Source organism: Haemaphysalis longicornis, unplaced genomic scaffold (assembly GCF_048455015.1).
Source record: "Haemaphysalis longicornis isolate Haplotype H1 unplaced genomic scaffold, Haemaphysalis longicornis Haplotype H1 scaffold_4, whole genome shotgun sequence".
In the NCBI taxonomy this organism is placed as follows: Eukaryota; Metazoa; Arthropoda; class Arachnida; order Ixodida; family Ixodidae; genus Haemaphysalis; species Haemaphysalis longicornis.
Window position 1 is genome coordinate 3,835,323 of NW_027526361.1, and position 16,890 is coordinate 3,852,212.

The 16,890-nt window shown below is 48.5% G+C and overlaps 1 protein-coding gene across 8 annotated transcripts in view; it reads right to left on the bottom strand.

The window, feature by feature from the left end:
- Positions 1-16,890, bottom strand: part of LOC144178128 (uncharacterized) — a 90,559-nt gene that overhangs the window by 57,259 nt on the left and 16,410 nt on the right. For all 8 annotated transcript variants that reach the window (XM_077705675.1, XM_077705680.1, XM_077705677.1 and 5 more), the window contains 3 exons: positions 14,934-15,006; positions 11,058-11,118; positions 450-527 (listed from right to left, as the gene is read on the bottom strand). In XM_077705675.1, coding sequence (XP_077561801.1) covers positions 450-527; positions 11,058-11,118; positions 14,934-15,006 — 212 coding nt within the window. The remainder of the gene's footprint in view (positions 1-449; positions 528-11,057; positions 11,119-14,933; positions 15,007-16,890) is intronic.

The window sequence follows — 16,890 nt, forward strand, 5'->3', positions numbered from 1 at the left end:
TGGATGCTGCAAGGTGGCACCACTGTGGCACACTTTGTTGCCAGGCTTAATAGCGAGTCCTATAGTAAGCACGCTCAAATTACTCCTGTATCAGTAAATCTCTCCTAACACACGTTTCTAGGTCAAAGGCCACAGTGCATTCAGTGAGCTATAGAGCCATGGGCTCTCAGTGGCATTAGGGACTTGTCAGCATTCACCAAGCCAATTACTTCACTTTGTTGATCGGAGCTTCCCTGAGGAATTTGGCATCGGCCCCTCTGTCTGCGTGCCACTCGCCAGGCATTTTATGGGCCGTCACTGACTCGGCCACCATGCAGGTTTGCACCCTTGCAACAAGGGTAGGGTGGGGCAATGGTCACCCCCATGACCACCCATGCGCCGCTTTCCAGCACAGCAGCCACACCGGCCAGTCGCCCCAGTACCTTCCCAAAGCCAGCACACATACATACCTGCTCAGCCTCTGAATCGGAACTGCTCCTGGTGTCGGACTCTCTTCGCCTCAGCTGCGTCTTTGTGTCGCGCCACGCCTAAGGAGAGCAAAAACCGTACCAGTTGCCAGCAATGAACTAGGGTGCTAAGGGACAAAGAAAACCTCGCACCCCTTTCCGGGTGCCAACATAACAAGTCATCACCACCAAAACGGCACTGGGTGCATGTAGCCATAAGTTATGGAGTGCACAGTTTGGAAATTTATTATATGGGATTGGACGCCCCATTCTTCAGTCTTGGCCTCAGCCACCTCTGACACCTACGTCGGCCTTCCCCCAGACATTCAAGACCAACTGGTAATTCCGGCTCAGTGGCGTTGTGCTGCTGAGCCCAAGGACAGAGGTTCGATTCTCGGCAGCGGTGGCCACTTTCCGAATGGAGGCGAAAAGCGAAAATGCCCACACGTTCGACATTTCGGCACGCATAAAAGATCCCCAGGTGGTTGGTTAGAATCAATTCAGAGTCCCCCACTATGGCCTGCCTCACAGCCTGTACAGTGTCAGCACATTATACCTCATAATCAATCAATATAAACACACGCTCCGATTCATAACGAGGAAAGGCACCGAGCGAGAGCACAGGCTTTGCACAAACAAAACTGCTCCAACCCACAAGTAGCCTACGTGGACGTTGCAGAATACCCAGGACGTGAAGCCATGGCGGCTGTTGTACTACTGTATTTACACGATTGTAAGTCGACTCGAATGTAGGTCGACCCCCCAAAGTTGCATATCTCTCTCTAAAAAAAAAAGCGAGCGCCGCCTAGAAAATCGTATCACAAAGAGAAGCTCTTCCGTCAACCCACACGACGGCTCTACCATCAATGATCGATGCTCCCACAAGAGCCATGCACTCGCGGTATGCGCAGTAGATACTAAAAAAAAAGCTTTTGTATAAGCGCCCGGAATAACCAAGTGCTGTGGGTTGAGCGGGGAGAACAAATTCGCTGCGAGATGACAACCATCGAAGCAACCGGCAGCGGCCACTGCCGCGCGATACCAAAACAAACAACACGGCGGCTGATGGAAGCGGCCGCGCGTGATTTACTTTTGAGTGACTAACCTCCCACCATCGCGTTCAGGAGTGCACTATACAATGTGATATGATTTGGGCTATGTTAGCGCCACTCATTGAATCAAGGGATTCCTAATACTCCTTTTGTTTATTAGAGACGAATAAAATGCTTCGCGACGCGTTTCTGCACGCGATTCGTGCACGTTGGCGTTGCGCAGGTGACTTTTTCACGCCCGCGTCGCAGATTCCTCGCGCGCGGCAGGTGATGAGCGCGGCAGTGGGAGGAGCCTGACGACTTGCCCCAATGGGGAGGAGCGCTCTTCATGGCGGCAGTTTGAGCGCTCGGGACAGCCGGCTGGCGCCGCCGGAGATGTTTAGGCTTACCACAGTGGCGGATATTTGAGTGGCGCTTTCCCTAGCGACGCGGATGATGCTTTGTAGTGTCATTTTCGACCACATTATCAGCTCCTTTCCTGCACAAACGCCTGCGTTTGTGCCTTGAGTGATATCTTATTAAAGAGCGGTTACAAGCGGTCGCTGGAGCTACGTGCACCTCTTTGCGGCTGGTGACGCCGCCATGTTGCCGCTACCGATTGCGTTGCGCGCAGCATGCGGGTGGTATTCGCGGCAGTGGCAGCGCGGCGCATTTTCACGAGCAGAAAACGCCCCATGCGGTTCACACTTTAGACCATAACCATGGGAACGAGGGTGCAAAGCTGTCCCCACCTCGTAGCAGCCCCGATTTCTCGTTTCTCTTGCCGTTACTAGCGGTAGACGGTTTGATTTCGATTCTAAGTCAACTCGCCAACATTGGATTGCCAAATTTGAAAAAAAAAAAAAAAAAAAAAAGGGCCAACCTACAATCGTGTAAATACGGTAGTTGATCCATCCCATCGAACACTAGCCGCCCGCTGCTTCCCTACGCAATTTCCAACAGTAGGCAAACTATCGCTCTTGCCATTATTTGCAGCCCTAAGATTACTACTATAATAAGCGACTCCAAATCGGCCGTTGCCAACTACTGCAACGGGCGAGTTGACCCAGAAATTTACGCCTACTCCTGCAGGCACACCAATTCCCGAAAGGAAAAATATGCATTGTTTGGGCACCAGGAGTACCAGGAAATCAATCGGCCGTTGGAGAATTGGCCATCCAAGAGCCCAGTGACGCTGCAGAATCTCCCCATAGGGACCACCTCTTGACGTAGCAATCGGTGCTCAATCCCTACCAACTGTCCAGAGCTCGCTTCCCGCCACCCAAACCCTCCCTCTCCCGTCGCTACGCTCAGGTAGGGCACCAACTTCAAACATCCACACTTCCCACCCCTGCCCTCCAACCAATGCCCTCTTTGCCATAAATACGCAGACCTGCCACACGTGATTTGGTCCAAGTTACGAATGAGGAGCAGTGGGAGGCCTCGCTGCTCAGCACAGGCCCTCTGACCCAGGCCTCACTAGCTCACGTGGACAAAGACATGAATCCTGCCCTCACCGGAAGGACACTAAAGTCAACCTGAAAACGGACCCATCCGCGGCAAAAATAGTCTTATCTGATCTGATCTGATCTATGGGATTCTTCAACGAACTAACGTAACAAAAGGAAAATGGCATGGCTGTAAAACACTTGCTACTATTTGCAGCAACATAAAAAAACGGAGGGTGCTTCAAATACTTTTCAGAGCGACCCCGAGTTTTGGTAGAGAACTTGCAAGCAGCAAATTGAAAAGAAAAGGAACGTTGGCCCACATTTTTCCACAACTACCTTGGAAAAAAAACAAAAAAATCCAGTTTTGCTTGTAAACTAGGGTAGAGAATGTACGAAAATGGGAAGGTGAAGGTGTGTATTGTCACAACAGGCCATTTCAGGCAGCTTGCACAGGCAATGGTGTAAATACAGGTGATAAATGCTACTATGCTTGCAGCCCCGCAAGTCTAAAAAAAAAAAAAAAAAAAAAAACAATGCAGGAGCTTTAATACGGCTACATTAGAGCGCCAACAAACAGAGAGAGACCCAAAAACAACACGATGCAGGCCACGTCGATTGGCTGTGCAGCTATAGGGACCGGGCGGCCGTTGTATGGCACCACCGTCGCTTCAGCGAACAGCGCCGCCCGTGGCGAACCGCTCGTCAGTGGAATGCCGGTGGCGGTCAGCGCAGCGTTGTTGTTCATGGCTTTCTGTCTTTTTTCTGCGGTGCGGGTTGCAAAGCGTACATAACCAGGAGGGCTTTTTTCAGGTCGGTAAATCTTGAACGTGGATGTGACCTTTTCGAGGCATGCCATGTGCGTGATTTACGCCCATACTCAGTATTTGCAAATAGCAGACGACGCTCAATGCGCCAGGCTGGAAGCCTAGCTGGAAGTGAAAGTCCGTTCCTTTATGCGATTTTTTCATGCCTGCATGCAGTTTCGCGTATCGAGGAGTATATTGCAGCTAAATGCTCCCACAAAGCCGGTGTGTGCAAATGATCCACGAATGCTGCGGCGCTGGCCTTTGCAGCTGACGATGAAACGGCGTCGTGCACAAGCGAAAGGCAAAGTTGGCGGGTGTCTTCTAAGATTTACCTCAAAACATAAATTGTGATGGTCGACGCTTCCGTAACTTCATTAGCTACGGCTGAAACGTGTTAAGTTCACAGAAATGCTCCTACAACAGTTATCGGGAATCGTTAAAGAATAAATACTGCATGATAGTAGAACGTTATTGCTTGTCATGGAGGAGCATTGCTTTGCAAGAATTGCAATGGTTGATGGCTAGTTGGTTAATGGTTTTTCAAAAACCAATTCCTGAGTGGATGAAGGACGCGAGACAGGAGGGCGCCCGAAACCTGTACTCAGTTTCACAATAGAATGCTGCGGTCAAGCTGCCACCTACCCCTGAAAAATCTTGCACTCCTCCGCCTAACGACGATGATGTTGTTTTATAGCAACGCTTTCTCGTGTGTGTTACCTTGGTTGTCTTCTGGATTTGAACTTTGACTAACTGAGCTTCGAATTTGATTATCACGCAGTTTGTCTTTTGATCGCAGCGTCTTTGACTTTGACCATTTCCCATTCGATTTCGCGTGAAGAAAGCTTTGCATTCAACCATCGTAATCATTAGATGGAGGGCTAGATGATTTTTCTGTTTAATTTTGAACTTCCATGCACCCCTCTCCAAATCCAAACTTTTTCCAGCGTGTCGGAAATGTGTCTGTGCTGAAGGACTCGGGCTGGTGCACCCATATTTGAGGCAACTAATCGCGCGTTTTTGGTGTCTTCACGAGGCATTACACGATTTTTCAGGAATTCTGTAAAGAATGCTTAAGCATTAAATAACACTGGCTGACGTCAACACTGCCACATTTTTAAACTATCGGTGCCAGCCTTTATTCCCCGCAGGTGGGAAAACGGGAAGGGGAGGAGGGATGGTTTGTACCTTGGGATGTTGGGTGGGTGAATAACTTTGGCTCTTGATAAAATTACCACCACAAACGTGGGAGTTCCACTTCGGCTTTCAGGCGCCCATGCTGTCGCAGTGTCGCTCACCAAAACCGAAGGCACAAAGCTTACGGGTACAGAAAGAAAGTACACTTCTACGGCTACATGGTAATCCATCTCGTACGCAAGTGCCTTTCTCTTCAAAGCACACGTATCGAGGTATCCCAGCGCTAAGGCTGGCGTGGAAACCGTAGTCAATGAAACCAGTGAGGATAATTTAAAATGGTAGAAATAAGTACTAATATAATATTGTATTCCTACTAAGAGAGCGCGCAGCCAAGCGCAGAGCGCTGTAAAAAGCGCTGATGTCAATGTCACCCGTTCCCAAATTTAAAAGCGTCTAATAAGTTAATGTAACCGTTAGTGCATTTAGGAAGAAATAAATACTAATAATAGTAGTTTTATTCGAACTCAGAACGGGTGGAGACAAGCGTAGATCACTGCAAAAAGCGCTCATGCCATTGTAGCCGATACCCAAATTTAGAAGCGTCGGACAAGTTTACGTAGCCGTTACTGCATCTAAGAACCCAACGAATCTGTCTAGATTTCGTTTCATCTCACATGTCCGCTCACAACACCGCCAAGACATTCAAACAACCGAAGCAAACACGACAAAAACAACGTGAGGCTGTGTAGTCGAATGCACCGGCTCATTCCACTAACGAGGGGAGCGCCGAGTGGTAGCACCACCCATACAGCTGCCCGGTCCCTATACCAAATATCAACTCGGTGGTCTCAGATTCACTTCAGTTCATAACTGCTGGGCCACATTACCATATGAGCCTTATACAGCAGTGACCATGAGAGACCATGGTGCTAGTTCAGTCGTCAGGAACAGAACTGTAGAAAACAATACGAACAGCCCCTCTGAAGTGAGACCATTAACTATTTCGTGACCCCGCCATAGGCCACCGTTCACGGGTGAACGATGATTTTCAAACCTTCCGCAAAAACTAAAAACGGCACTATTCGGACAACTGCCACCATCTGGTGTGTTCATTGGAAACGCCTTTTTCGGTTTCGTTGCCGTTTGTTTACATTTCGCACAGGTAGATGGCATTGCGAGTGATATTTGAACCCAACGTAACAGCGAGTTCGAGGAAAATGGCTTCCTGTTTCACTGCGTGCTCTGCCAAAGCGGGCAGTGGTTTCAGAGACTTCGGCCACTGCTGCTGCTGAATTTTTTTACCCCAGCAGCAGTGATGACTCCAGCAACGATGTGGATTCTTCAGATTTTAGTTACGATGAAAACTCCCCATTCAACTGCCTCAGACTTGGACAGGTGCTGCCAGGAAATGTTTGTTTTTGGCCTCGCGCTGTGTTCATAACAAGGGTGAAACAAGGCGCACCAGTGTGGGAGCGGTCCTGGCAGCGGGCAAAATTGCTCTCTGTAGCAGGCTTGGAGCATCCAGAAAAGCCGCTTGGCAGGAGGCTGGTGCAGGCTGCCAATGAAGGTTATTCCATTTTCGATATTAGGTGCTCTACCTTGCACTAGAACTTACTCCGGCCCAGAAACGCAGTTCTTGTAGTCTGTCCGAAAATTTACAATACCTTTGGCCCCAGCGAGTGCGCCGTGTTATCACCGTTCAAAAGGTAAACCTCACGCGCAGTACCGAAAGAAATCAGATCACAGGCCCTCGCTTTGGGTCTGGTAGACAGCAGCATTAAGCGAACTCAAGGCGGCATTCCGTAAACCAAGGTGTGAGCTTATATTTTTTCTATCGGACAGTGGTTTCAGTGCTTGCGAAACAGAACATAGCTTTGTCCTCGCCCGGCACGGGGTTCCGAGAGTCGACAAACTACTCAGTAGACTAAGTAACTAGAGCATGTTAAAAGGCTAGACACCCCTCCACATAAAAAAAGCTAACCGCAAAGGTCACAGGTGAAAACTTAGCTATTACCTCCAAACAAAGGCGACCTGTATTAACAAGCGAGGGCAAAGCGTCCAAGACCTTGTTTGTTCAATACATGCAGCGCCACGCTCGTCAAAAATTTTCGAATAAATTGAAGTTGACCTACAATAACAGCAAACTTTCAAGCAAACATAATTCTGTTTTCTATCTTTTTGCAATGCGAAACAAACATTTCGCTCACTTTTGGTTACGTTCCATGGAATGTGCTGCAGTGGCCAGCATCGGCAAACAGAACCGGGCAAATGAAACACAAATAACTGCAAAGTGAAGGCGGAGAAGGCGCATAATGCCTGTAGCGTTACCGCTGAGCAAAAGCCAACTTCCATAGCCGCCCATAGCCTTGATGAAACCAAAACCTAGCCCAGGGGTTTGGGAGCAGTCCTGGGAGCAGCCAGCAGGGCCGTTTGTCAGGGGGCTGGCACAGGCTGCTGTGCCAGCCCAGTGCCAGTTGAGTTCAATCCATTCATCTAGAACCTGCTCCGAACCGGGAACACAGTTCTCGCACTATATCTACAAATTTACAAACAGCGGAGTTATATACCTTCTGCCTCAGCGAGTTCGCAGTTATCACCATTCAAGGGGTAAACCTCATGAGCAGAGCCAAAGGGGATCAGATAACAGGCCTCGCTTCGTGTCCGGTAGACGGCATAGCGTCAAGCGAACTCAGAGCGGCATTCGGTAAGACAAGGCGTTTGCTTGCATTTTTTCTACGGTTTCAGTGGGTGCGCAGCAGAACATAGCTTTGTCTTCTCCCGCCACGGGATTTCGAAAGTCGGCGAATGTATGCCGTAGACTATGCAGCGAGAGCGTGTTGGAAGGCATAACTAATGCTGGACCATCCCCCACATAAGAAAAGCTAACAACAAAGGAGAACCGAAGTAACAAGCGACGGAAAAGCGTCCAAGACCCTGGTAGTTCCATACATGCCGATATGCTAGCCAAGAATGGGCGACTAAATTGAAGTTCATCTCCAATAAACTACAACCTTTCATGCGACTATTATTCCGTTTTCTATATGTTTGCGATGGGACGCCAAAGCACCACTCACTTTTGGTCATTTTCCATTTGTGGCACAGCGGCCGGCACCGGTTAAAAAAAACCGTGCAGATGCGACACAAACAAATCCAAAGCGAAGGCGGAGAAGGCATATAGCACCTGTGGCCAACTTCCATAGCCGCTCACTGCCTTGATGAAACCGAAACGATAAACGCATTGAAACTGAAAACATGTTTCAGCCACGTTTTCGGGCACGGGCATCATGGTGGTCCTATCTCGCGGTTCATTTCGGACTCTGCAGCGCAGGGCAGCGCTGATAAAAGAGTTTGGCGCGATGGGCATGGTTCGGCGCAGGATGGCGCAGGTAAACGCGTTTGGCGCTCAATGGCACAAATGGCGCAGCTGTTCCACCCCTGATAACCGCATTAAAACAAAACAAAAAAAGGCCGCGTATCTGCTCCTTTCGTTGCAAATGTAGACGAAAGACAATAGTCTTTCGTTGACATTTGCTATGTAAATGCCTCCCTTCACTTTCTGGCTCACCTCTCATGCTGTTCGTCTCCTGTCGCACTCCTCCCAAGGTAAACATGCTAGAGGTTTGTTTCAGTCAATTTCAATTACCACGTTCCACTGCACCAGGCCGAGTGCCTTGATGCCAGCGCTGCCATACGGCAGAGACGCGCGTGAATCGAGGCACCTTGCTTCGATGTTTATAGAACCACAGTGCCCTTCTCCACGTGCGCTCCAAGTGGAACGTGGAACCTATCTAGCTCAACCTTCCTTAACTGTTGCCGTTTTATTTTTTAAAATGCTGCCAGAAGCTATAGCTTGTATTCACTGGCGAGGCACGCATGCAGGCAACCGTGCAAGTGCGCCGTCACTCATTACGTCGCGCTCCGCGGGATGGCGGTGCTTGTCCGTGCTAAGCACAGGACTGTGTTGCACTTTAACAAACTCTACCTCACCGAAAGCAAACTATTGCCGCGAGTCCAACGTGAGTGCAATTAATAACGTCTATGTTGACACCACTGTTGAGAATCGGCTTGAAACTGAGCAGACGACGCACACCGGTGTTGTTTTTCTTCAGCGTGTGGGCGCAGTGGCCTAAGCCGCGCCATGTCCGCGGCACATCGGCCATTTTTGTCGCCGTTTCCAGTGTTGCCAAGCGAAGAAATTGACAGTTAAACTTTTCAAGGAATACCACCTATAGTGGCGCGGGTGATAGCAGGCTATGGAGTGAATATTCTCAGCAGTGGATGTAGCATTTCATCAAGCATCCATGAATTTTTTATAAAGGAATACTGCAAATGTCACTTATGTATTGATTTTGTGCCTCATATTTGCGTAATGTACTGTTCTTGTCAACAATGCTGACAGGTATGAACACTGTCACCAGGCTTGGACGTTTAGATTTGGCTGTGGGTATATAAACCTATTGTGCAGCTTCTGTTTCACAAAGGCCGGCTGGCTGAATTGAGTCAGACTGACAGAGACCAAAATTTCGGCATTTAGGTAGCCCAAGAAACACTATAGTCTTTAAAACACAATGATTCAGCCAAACTTTTGGGACGGGGCTTCGTGGCGGTCGTGTTTTCTCTCAATTCGGGCTATAGCACAGGACGGTGCTGATAAAAAAAGTGTGGCGCAACAGGGGTGATTCGGCGCAGGATGGCACAGGTAAACAAGTTTGCCACTCAATGGCACAAATGGCGCAGCTGTTCCACCCATTATTAACAATATCTGACGACTCCTGCATTACTTTCATGTGTAGGGTCTGTACAACGTGCGGCGGGGATATCTTGCCAAATGCAAGATACACTGGTGTAAAATTAGCGCTGTGGAGCGACACGCGCATCTTATCAAGAGCACTATCTTGTTTTCTTTTCTTGCTTTTTACCACTGAACTGATAAGGATTCTGTGTCAGAACGCAAACAGATATGCTTGGATGCACATTTTAAGAGACACCAACCTGCTCTCAAGTTGCTCCGTGGAGTGGCGCAGCCGCCAGGGCCACTAGGTCGATGGGCCCGTAAAAATTCAAAACTTGGTGTACAGCATTCATGTATATATCGAATCATAGTTTAGGAACGTAGAAACATTTCGTACATCTTTGAATTCCTAAAATAATCTTTAGGCTCAGTAAAATCGCCTATTTGTGTTTTGTGTAAACTCTTTTTGTGCACTTTTTTTTTGTTTCATTGCCAAATAAACTGTCAATAATTACACTTTCACAAAACTGCTGTTATGTGTTTTAAAGAGAAATCTATAAGCTGCAATTTCATGCACAGCAATACTGAATGTGTCCAGTAGCTCAAAAGAGAGACAAAAAAAATAGGCAATATAGCTTGTATTCACTGGTGAAGCACGCAAGCAGGCAACCATGTGAGTGCACCATCACTGGCTACATTGGGCTCCGCGGGATGGTGGCACTTGTCCGTGCTAAGCACATGACTCTGTTGCATGTTCCAAGCCCTACCCCATTAAACACAAAGTAATGCCTCGGCTCCAATGTGAGTGCGATGAGTAACATCTCTGTTGACACCCCTGTTGAGAATTGAGATGAAATAAGCAGGCGGCACACGCCGGTGTTTTTTTTTTTTTTTTTTCCCCTTCAACATGCGAGAGCAGTAGCACAAGCCGCGCCATGTCTGTGGCCGTTTCAAGTGTTGCCAAGTGAAGCAATTGACAGCTAACTTTTCAATGAAATGAAGAGCATCCAGGTTAGCTGCAGACCATCGTCGGGCCATCGCACATCCACATACGCAGCAGCCAATGGCATTTGCTGCAATATCCAAGCTTCACTCTTCGGTTACTACTTGGACCTCGCCAAATGAGCCAAGCAATGCTTGAGCGATGCATGTTTGTAAAATTGTGAAACAACTTCAAAACTATGCACTCGGTAAAACATCAAAGCTGACTGGCGGTCAGCTGCACTTTCTTCTGGCCCGTTTTGTTTGTACGTGCTGCTGGAATAGGCATTTCACTCTAGTTGCAGTAATGTGCGCCCATGTTTAGTGGCATGTATGTGGCAAACAGGCTTTACTTCACCACTGGTAGCTTTTCCAGTTTTAAGCAGCAATTGCATGCACTGAACGCTCAGAAAGGCGCCATCGCTATGTCGCTTCCCCACAGAGGAAGGGGCAAAAAAGTGAAGGAAACCACCAACCTTTGAGCGGTACCTCTTCTTCGGAGCCGAGTTGCTGGGTGCTTGTGCTGGTGACGGCTCCCTGGCAAGAACGTGCAAAACACCAGGTCTAGAGCCTCTTCCCGGGAGTGTCTAGGTGCGCCAGCTCGATTACAACGCACAGCTGCCCACCCCCGACCCTGATGCAGCACAAAGTGCAGTGCTTTGAGCACAAACATTTGGGGTGTAGACCCAACTACCCCAAGCAGGGCGATGACAGCAACAAGGCTGCCAGCCCAGAAAATCTGCCCACTGCAGGCAAGTGCAAGAACTTCTCTTGTCTGCCTTCAAAGTGCTCCTTGATGTTCTGCGGCAAGGCTCAAGCACAAAGGCCCAGGCCACATGCATTTTGTGTGCATCAGCCCCATACAATCGAGCCGCATCACAGGGGAAGAAGAAACGAAGCCACGAGTGAGTGACGGGCACTGGAGGTTCCTTCTCGCTTCCCTCACATGGGGCAAAGAAAGGGCAAAGTCTTTTCAAGCTTCGTGTCATTCTGCGGAGGCCACAGTGATCGGATCAGGCACATGTCTGTTTCGTCTGTCAGCTTCAAAGAGTGTGTGCTCGACCGTGTTGCCTATTTGTAACTGACCATAGTTCCATTCCTGTGGTTCTTTCGCTTCGTGTCCCGTTTTCAGTGTTGCGCTTTTTGAAAGACAGGCTTCCCTTCCAAGCTTGAGAAAATGTGGCAAGTAAGGGTAGACAATGTGGAACCTCAAAAAACAAGTGCTCTGGCCCAGAAGCATGCACAAAAAAAGAAACTCTAGCCAGTGCCACACTTGTAACCATAGGGTTTCATACCAATATATGCTAGAGGGAGAACTGCCCCTGCAATCACGCGCTGTCATGGGCGCCACCATAGCAGCGAGTGATGTTCCTCGCTCCTTGGCTTAGGTAGCCATACAGTAGCTTCTCCTTACTGTTGAAGCCAAAACCAAAAAATGGTGACATTTTCTTTTCTTGTTCATCTCGCATAAAACTTACAAGATATCCCTGGCAAATAAACCTTATTGGAGCTGTACTTCTACAATAATTACACAACTTTAAACAATCATTTACAAAAATGTTGTTTTGCAGCAACTCTTCAGCCTGTTCATGAGCCATGCCAAGGGCAAGAAAAATGAACTTGCCTACTCGGAACATGACGGCACGCTGGCTGAGGCGCAGCTCCCCCAGGCACTAGTGCCAGATGGCCATCCAGTATATGTCAGAATGAAACTCCACACTTTTAAGCACCCACAAATCGATGCTATGGCTTCGAGTTGGAATCTCGGTGCCGCCCCAGTGCAACTATACTGTGGCATTGCCACAATAGACAGTTTTAGCTCCACGTGCCTAGAACTTTCACGGGTGACCACTGCACGTGCTCAGAACGCAAAGGGCCTACACGAGTCTCGCGGACGTATGCGAGATTCAAATTTTTACGTTGTGGTGTTCACACTGCTTCCGTACGTAGAGTTGACCAACATGGCGGCAAGAACAGCTTCATCACAAATCCCTAGGTGCAACACAGTTTTCTAAGCTGTAGATTTCACCTTCAATTTGCCTATTCTAACCCTCACCCAAAGTTTTAATCAAAAACAGCTTTTGTTTTTCAGATAAAAAGGGCATTTTTAAGCCTGAAAAAGTAGCATTTGTCATTGCGAGATCACAAGTGGCTACAGCAGTGTCTCTGTCAGTTATTGGGCGGACAGTGCGTGCATCCAGGTGCCCTGTGTGCGGCAGAGTAAGTGCAACTATAAGGGTTTCAAACTGCATGCACATGGGCTACGCACACTTTTCGCATCTGTGTACGTGAACTCTGTACGCACGTGAAACTAAAACTGTCTAATGTACACCACAGGAGACTAAAGTCTGTGGGCACACGGTTCCAGCTTCCAAGTGGTACTTTTAAATAAAGTGGCTGCTACTACACACCGTGAAGATACGGATCCTGCTTAGTGTTAGCAAGTGGTGTGGCCGCTGAAAGAGCCAGGTGCTGCCGTGACCAAAGTAGCAAGCTTTTACAGAACATCCACAGCTGTTGCCATGCTCCATTTTTCAGCAAAGTTGCTAGGCACAAACCTACTCCCAGATTAACTACTGCACTCGTGCTCAATCACTACTGCAAGCTTGCACAGGCAATGTGATTGTTCACTTTCACGAGAAAGTTATTAGGAATGTAGTGCCAGCACTGTGCTATAAGCTGTGGCCTAGTTCAATACTGGGGGTTTTTTACCATGCATTCTCGACGCACATTAGAGACATTTTTTTCACCCCGTGTTCATCAGAGATGCTTTGGGCCTGCAGCTGGTTTATATGGTTAATTGCAGCATGACACTTTAGCCACCGGGATGCTCGCGCTTTTAAAAACGAACAAAAAACAACACCTCTCCGCAGTTAAGAAGGTCAGTATACGGGCACTGCGTGCCTACTGCTGCCTACGATACACGGAGCCACCTATGATAAGGCAACCTTTGTAGCTGCAAGCCGCCACAGATAGGCCAAGCAAAAAATTGCATCTTACACGATAAAAGCAGAGTAGCTCTGAGCAAGCTAGCAGAGCTATCTTTTTCCCCCAACATGCACAAGAAAATAGAAAAGCCTGCTGCACAAAATTTTTGAGCACGTACAAGAACTGTACCTCTCCGCAAGGACGCAGAAAGCTGCATGTTTGTCACTACTACACGGTGACAGTGGAGTCGCTCACTGTTTGTTAGCCCGGACACAACACGTGAAAATGATGCTGTCCTCCCAGCTTGCTCCTGACTGCGTGGGCTAAGCCACAACTTCGCCCCTCCACCCTTTCAACCTTAGTAACCTACATAGGACACCGTGAACTGCCATGGGTTTGGATGGGTCTGGCACGCAATAACAAGTCAAGGGGGAGGAGGCTTGCTTTGCAGCTAATGAATGCAGCAAGTAATGACGCGAGCCAACACAGCCATTAGTGTGCAGTGACCGCTTTTGGCGAAGTCTTAGAGCAGGAAGGTTGCCTTTACATTGGTGCTGGTCAATCAGCGTTTCACAACACCGCAGCTGCCAATCAAGACTCCTCATACCCCTGCTACACTGCAGCCTCGATTGCCTTGCACTCAAATGCCAATGCCACACTGCTCCCCTACGTTTTTCAACAGCATTCGACTCAAATGACCGTCGAGCCACATGAGCATCCTAAGAGACATCTGGCGCTCTTGAATGCCATTTCTTGCTCTCGCGCACTGCGTCACAAAGCAGTATTAAAAAATACATTACTAGTGTACTTAAAGCAAACAATATGTTTTTAATTGTGGAACTTGGTTTACTCTTCTTTTACTTGAATGAATGACATTTATTACGATGGGGGAGGCCACATGGCCGTAGTTGGGGAAGGGGAAGAAGGGAGGAGGGGGAGGTGATCACTCAATCATGGTATCAAAACATAATACCTCATAACACCAGTGCGAGCAAGCCACAAACCAGTGTGGCCAGACAGAACAAAACATGCACCTAAAAGTACCAAAAACTGTGATTGCAATTCAAAATTACAACACGAAGCCACCAAATGAAAGTCAAGGCTTGCGTTGGTTATAATCTGATTGCCAAAGACTGCTTCCAAAGATCTGATTGCCAAAGACTGCAGTACGGCGAGCGATTGTTAAAGCTTTCAACTGCCAGCGGAGCACGGTGTATTCTGAAAGGCATTGGACACTTCTCATCCGAGTCAAGCGGCATTCGGTTTGAAGGCATTCGGGATGCCGATGTAGCAGGGGTACTAGCGTCCAATCAAAAAGCCACCAATCTGCCGACACGTTCGAAAATAAGCACGCAGATAAAGGAAGGAGGGATAAATGCTCGCATAATGCATGCCTCAACGGAAGGGGAGAAGAAGTCACTTACGTAGCCTTGTCTTCCTCTTTCTGAACTTTAACATCTGGAGCCCCGGGAGAAATGTTGTTCGCTCTAGTTTGGTCTGAAGAGAGTTAGAGAATAACACCACTGTTACTTCATTACAGCTTCGGGCAAACCTTTGAAGCAAGGACAGAAGAATCACTGCAACACGGACGCTAGCAACCGCTGGTGGTGCATTGCATGGCTGGCCACAACGGCACAAGCGCAGCAGCCAGCCATGCAACTCATTCTCCAACTCCTTCGAGCCCGCACTTTAGCCACAGGGCACCAGCAGAGCGCCAATAAGCAACCCTCTTCTCGGCCCGCATAAACAACTCCAGCCCGTCACCAGAGGCTCCTCCTATCTGGCTTCTCTGTCAGTGTTACCCCACCCTCGGAAGCAAGCAATACAATACTTACGAGGGACTTTGACAGACTGCCATTTTGCTATGACCTGAAGGGACTTTGACAGACTGCCATTTTGCTATGACCTGAAGGTGCGTATCACCTCGGCCGGTACTGTGCGCCAACATGAGCGACGCTCAAAATCTTCCCGTGCCCAGTATAGGTGTAAGAGGCTCGGGCCAACGTGTTGCACAAACGTGGCGACCGACCGCAGGCAGCTCACAACTAGGGGTCCCGTTCAAGCACAATTTTTATTCACCAAACCGGCGAGCACATCTACACAATGAAGCTCCAGATCCGCTGTGCACAGTAGTAATCATGAAAGGGGGTAAGAAGTGCAAAAATGAGTGACCACGTGAATGTAGAAACAAAGATGATGAGCAGTGCTTTCCAAAACAAAGGGAGAAGCCCCCCAGCTGTGCTGCCTCTCAGTTACCGTTTCCCTCCCCTGGGCAGTCTCTGGCTGACTGCACCATCAGCCCTGCTTTCAACAGACACCACTGCCATCTGTTCGATTGAAACAGGGCACGCACAAACACAAGCTAGAACACTGCACTGGCAGAGGGCATGAACAAGAACTCTGCCTCACACAAACATCGGCCACCTCTACGCACAACAAGAAAAAACAGTGGCACATGCCCTGTTGCCATTTACAACTTGCTCTGGAGTCCCTGGCACTGAGTGCCAAGGAGTTCCGATCGCATCAACAAGCCCCAAGACAAAAAGGTGGACCAAGGAATGACCATTCTTCTAAGTGCGCTGTTGTCACAACAAAAGGAAAGAAAATGATTTTACAAGCACCCCTGTATAACAGGGAACAAGGGAGCAGCAGCAATCTACAAGACCGCCAAATTCCACAGGCAGGTTCTTACAGTGACTGCCCATGTTTACTGGTAAACATGTAACAGCGCTCATTTTAGGTGCACCGCACGTTTCAAATCTCCCAGGCCAAAGTTCAAACCACATCCCCCCAAATAGTTAACGCTTTGATATCCCACCCACAAAAATGCTTCCCACCCGCACAGCAGGGCATCTCCCGAAATTTAATGCAAAGCCATTTGAGAGAACATTAAAGGCCAAAGCCACAAATGGCCGGGTGGGCATTCTCATTCGCTTTCTACGGGGAACACATCACAAGTGGCACACAGCTGGAACAAACACCATCGCGTTAACGAAAATTACGAAAGAATGCATTCGCTACTGTACCCCAATGCCTTTTGAGCAGCACAAGAGCAAAAACTGTCCACACTTTGCACTGCATTGTGGCAGACCTCGAAGGCCCCTTGTGTGAGCAGTGCTGTCGCACATGAACAGCAAACAGAGCAAACTTCCACTTTCAAGTTCCATAATAACTACCCATAGAGTGTTACAACAAAGCTCCACCAGCACATCTGCCAGCCTCGTTACAGCATTGCTGATACAATTTTGAGGATACCTTCCCCGGTACGTGCGAATAGAGTGTTACAACAAAGTGTATGCTCCAGCGCATCTGTCAGCCTCGTTAGAGCATTGCTGGTGCATCTTGAGGCCACCACCATACGACTGTACTTGCCCAATGTCT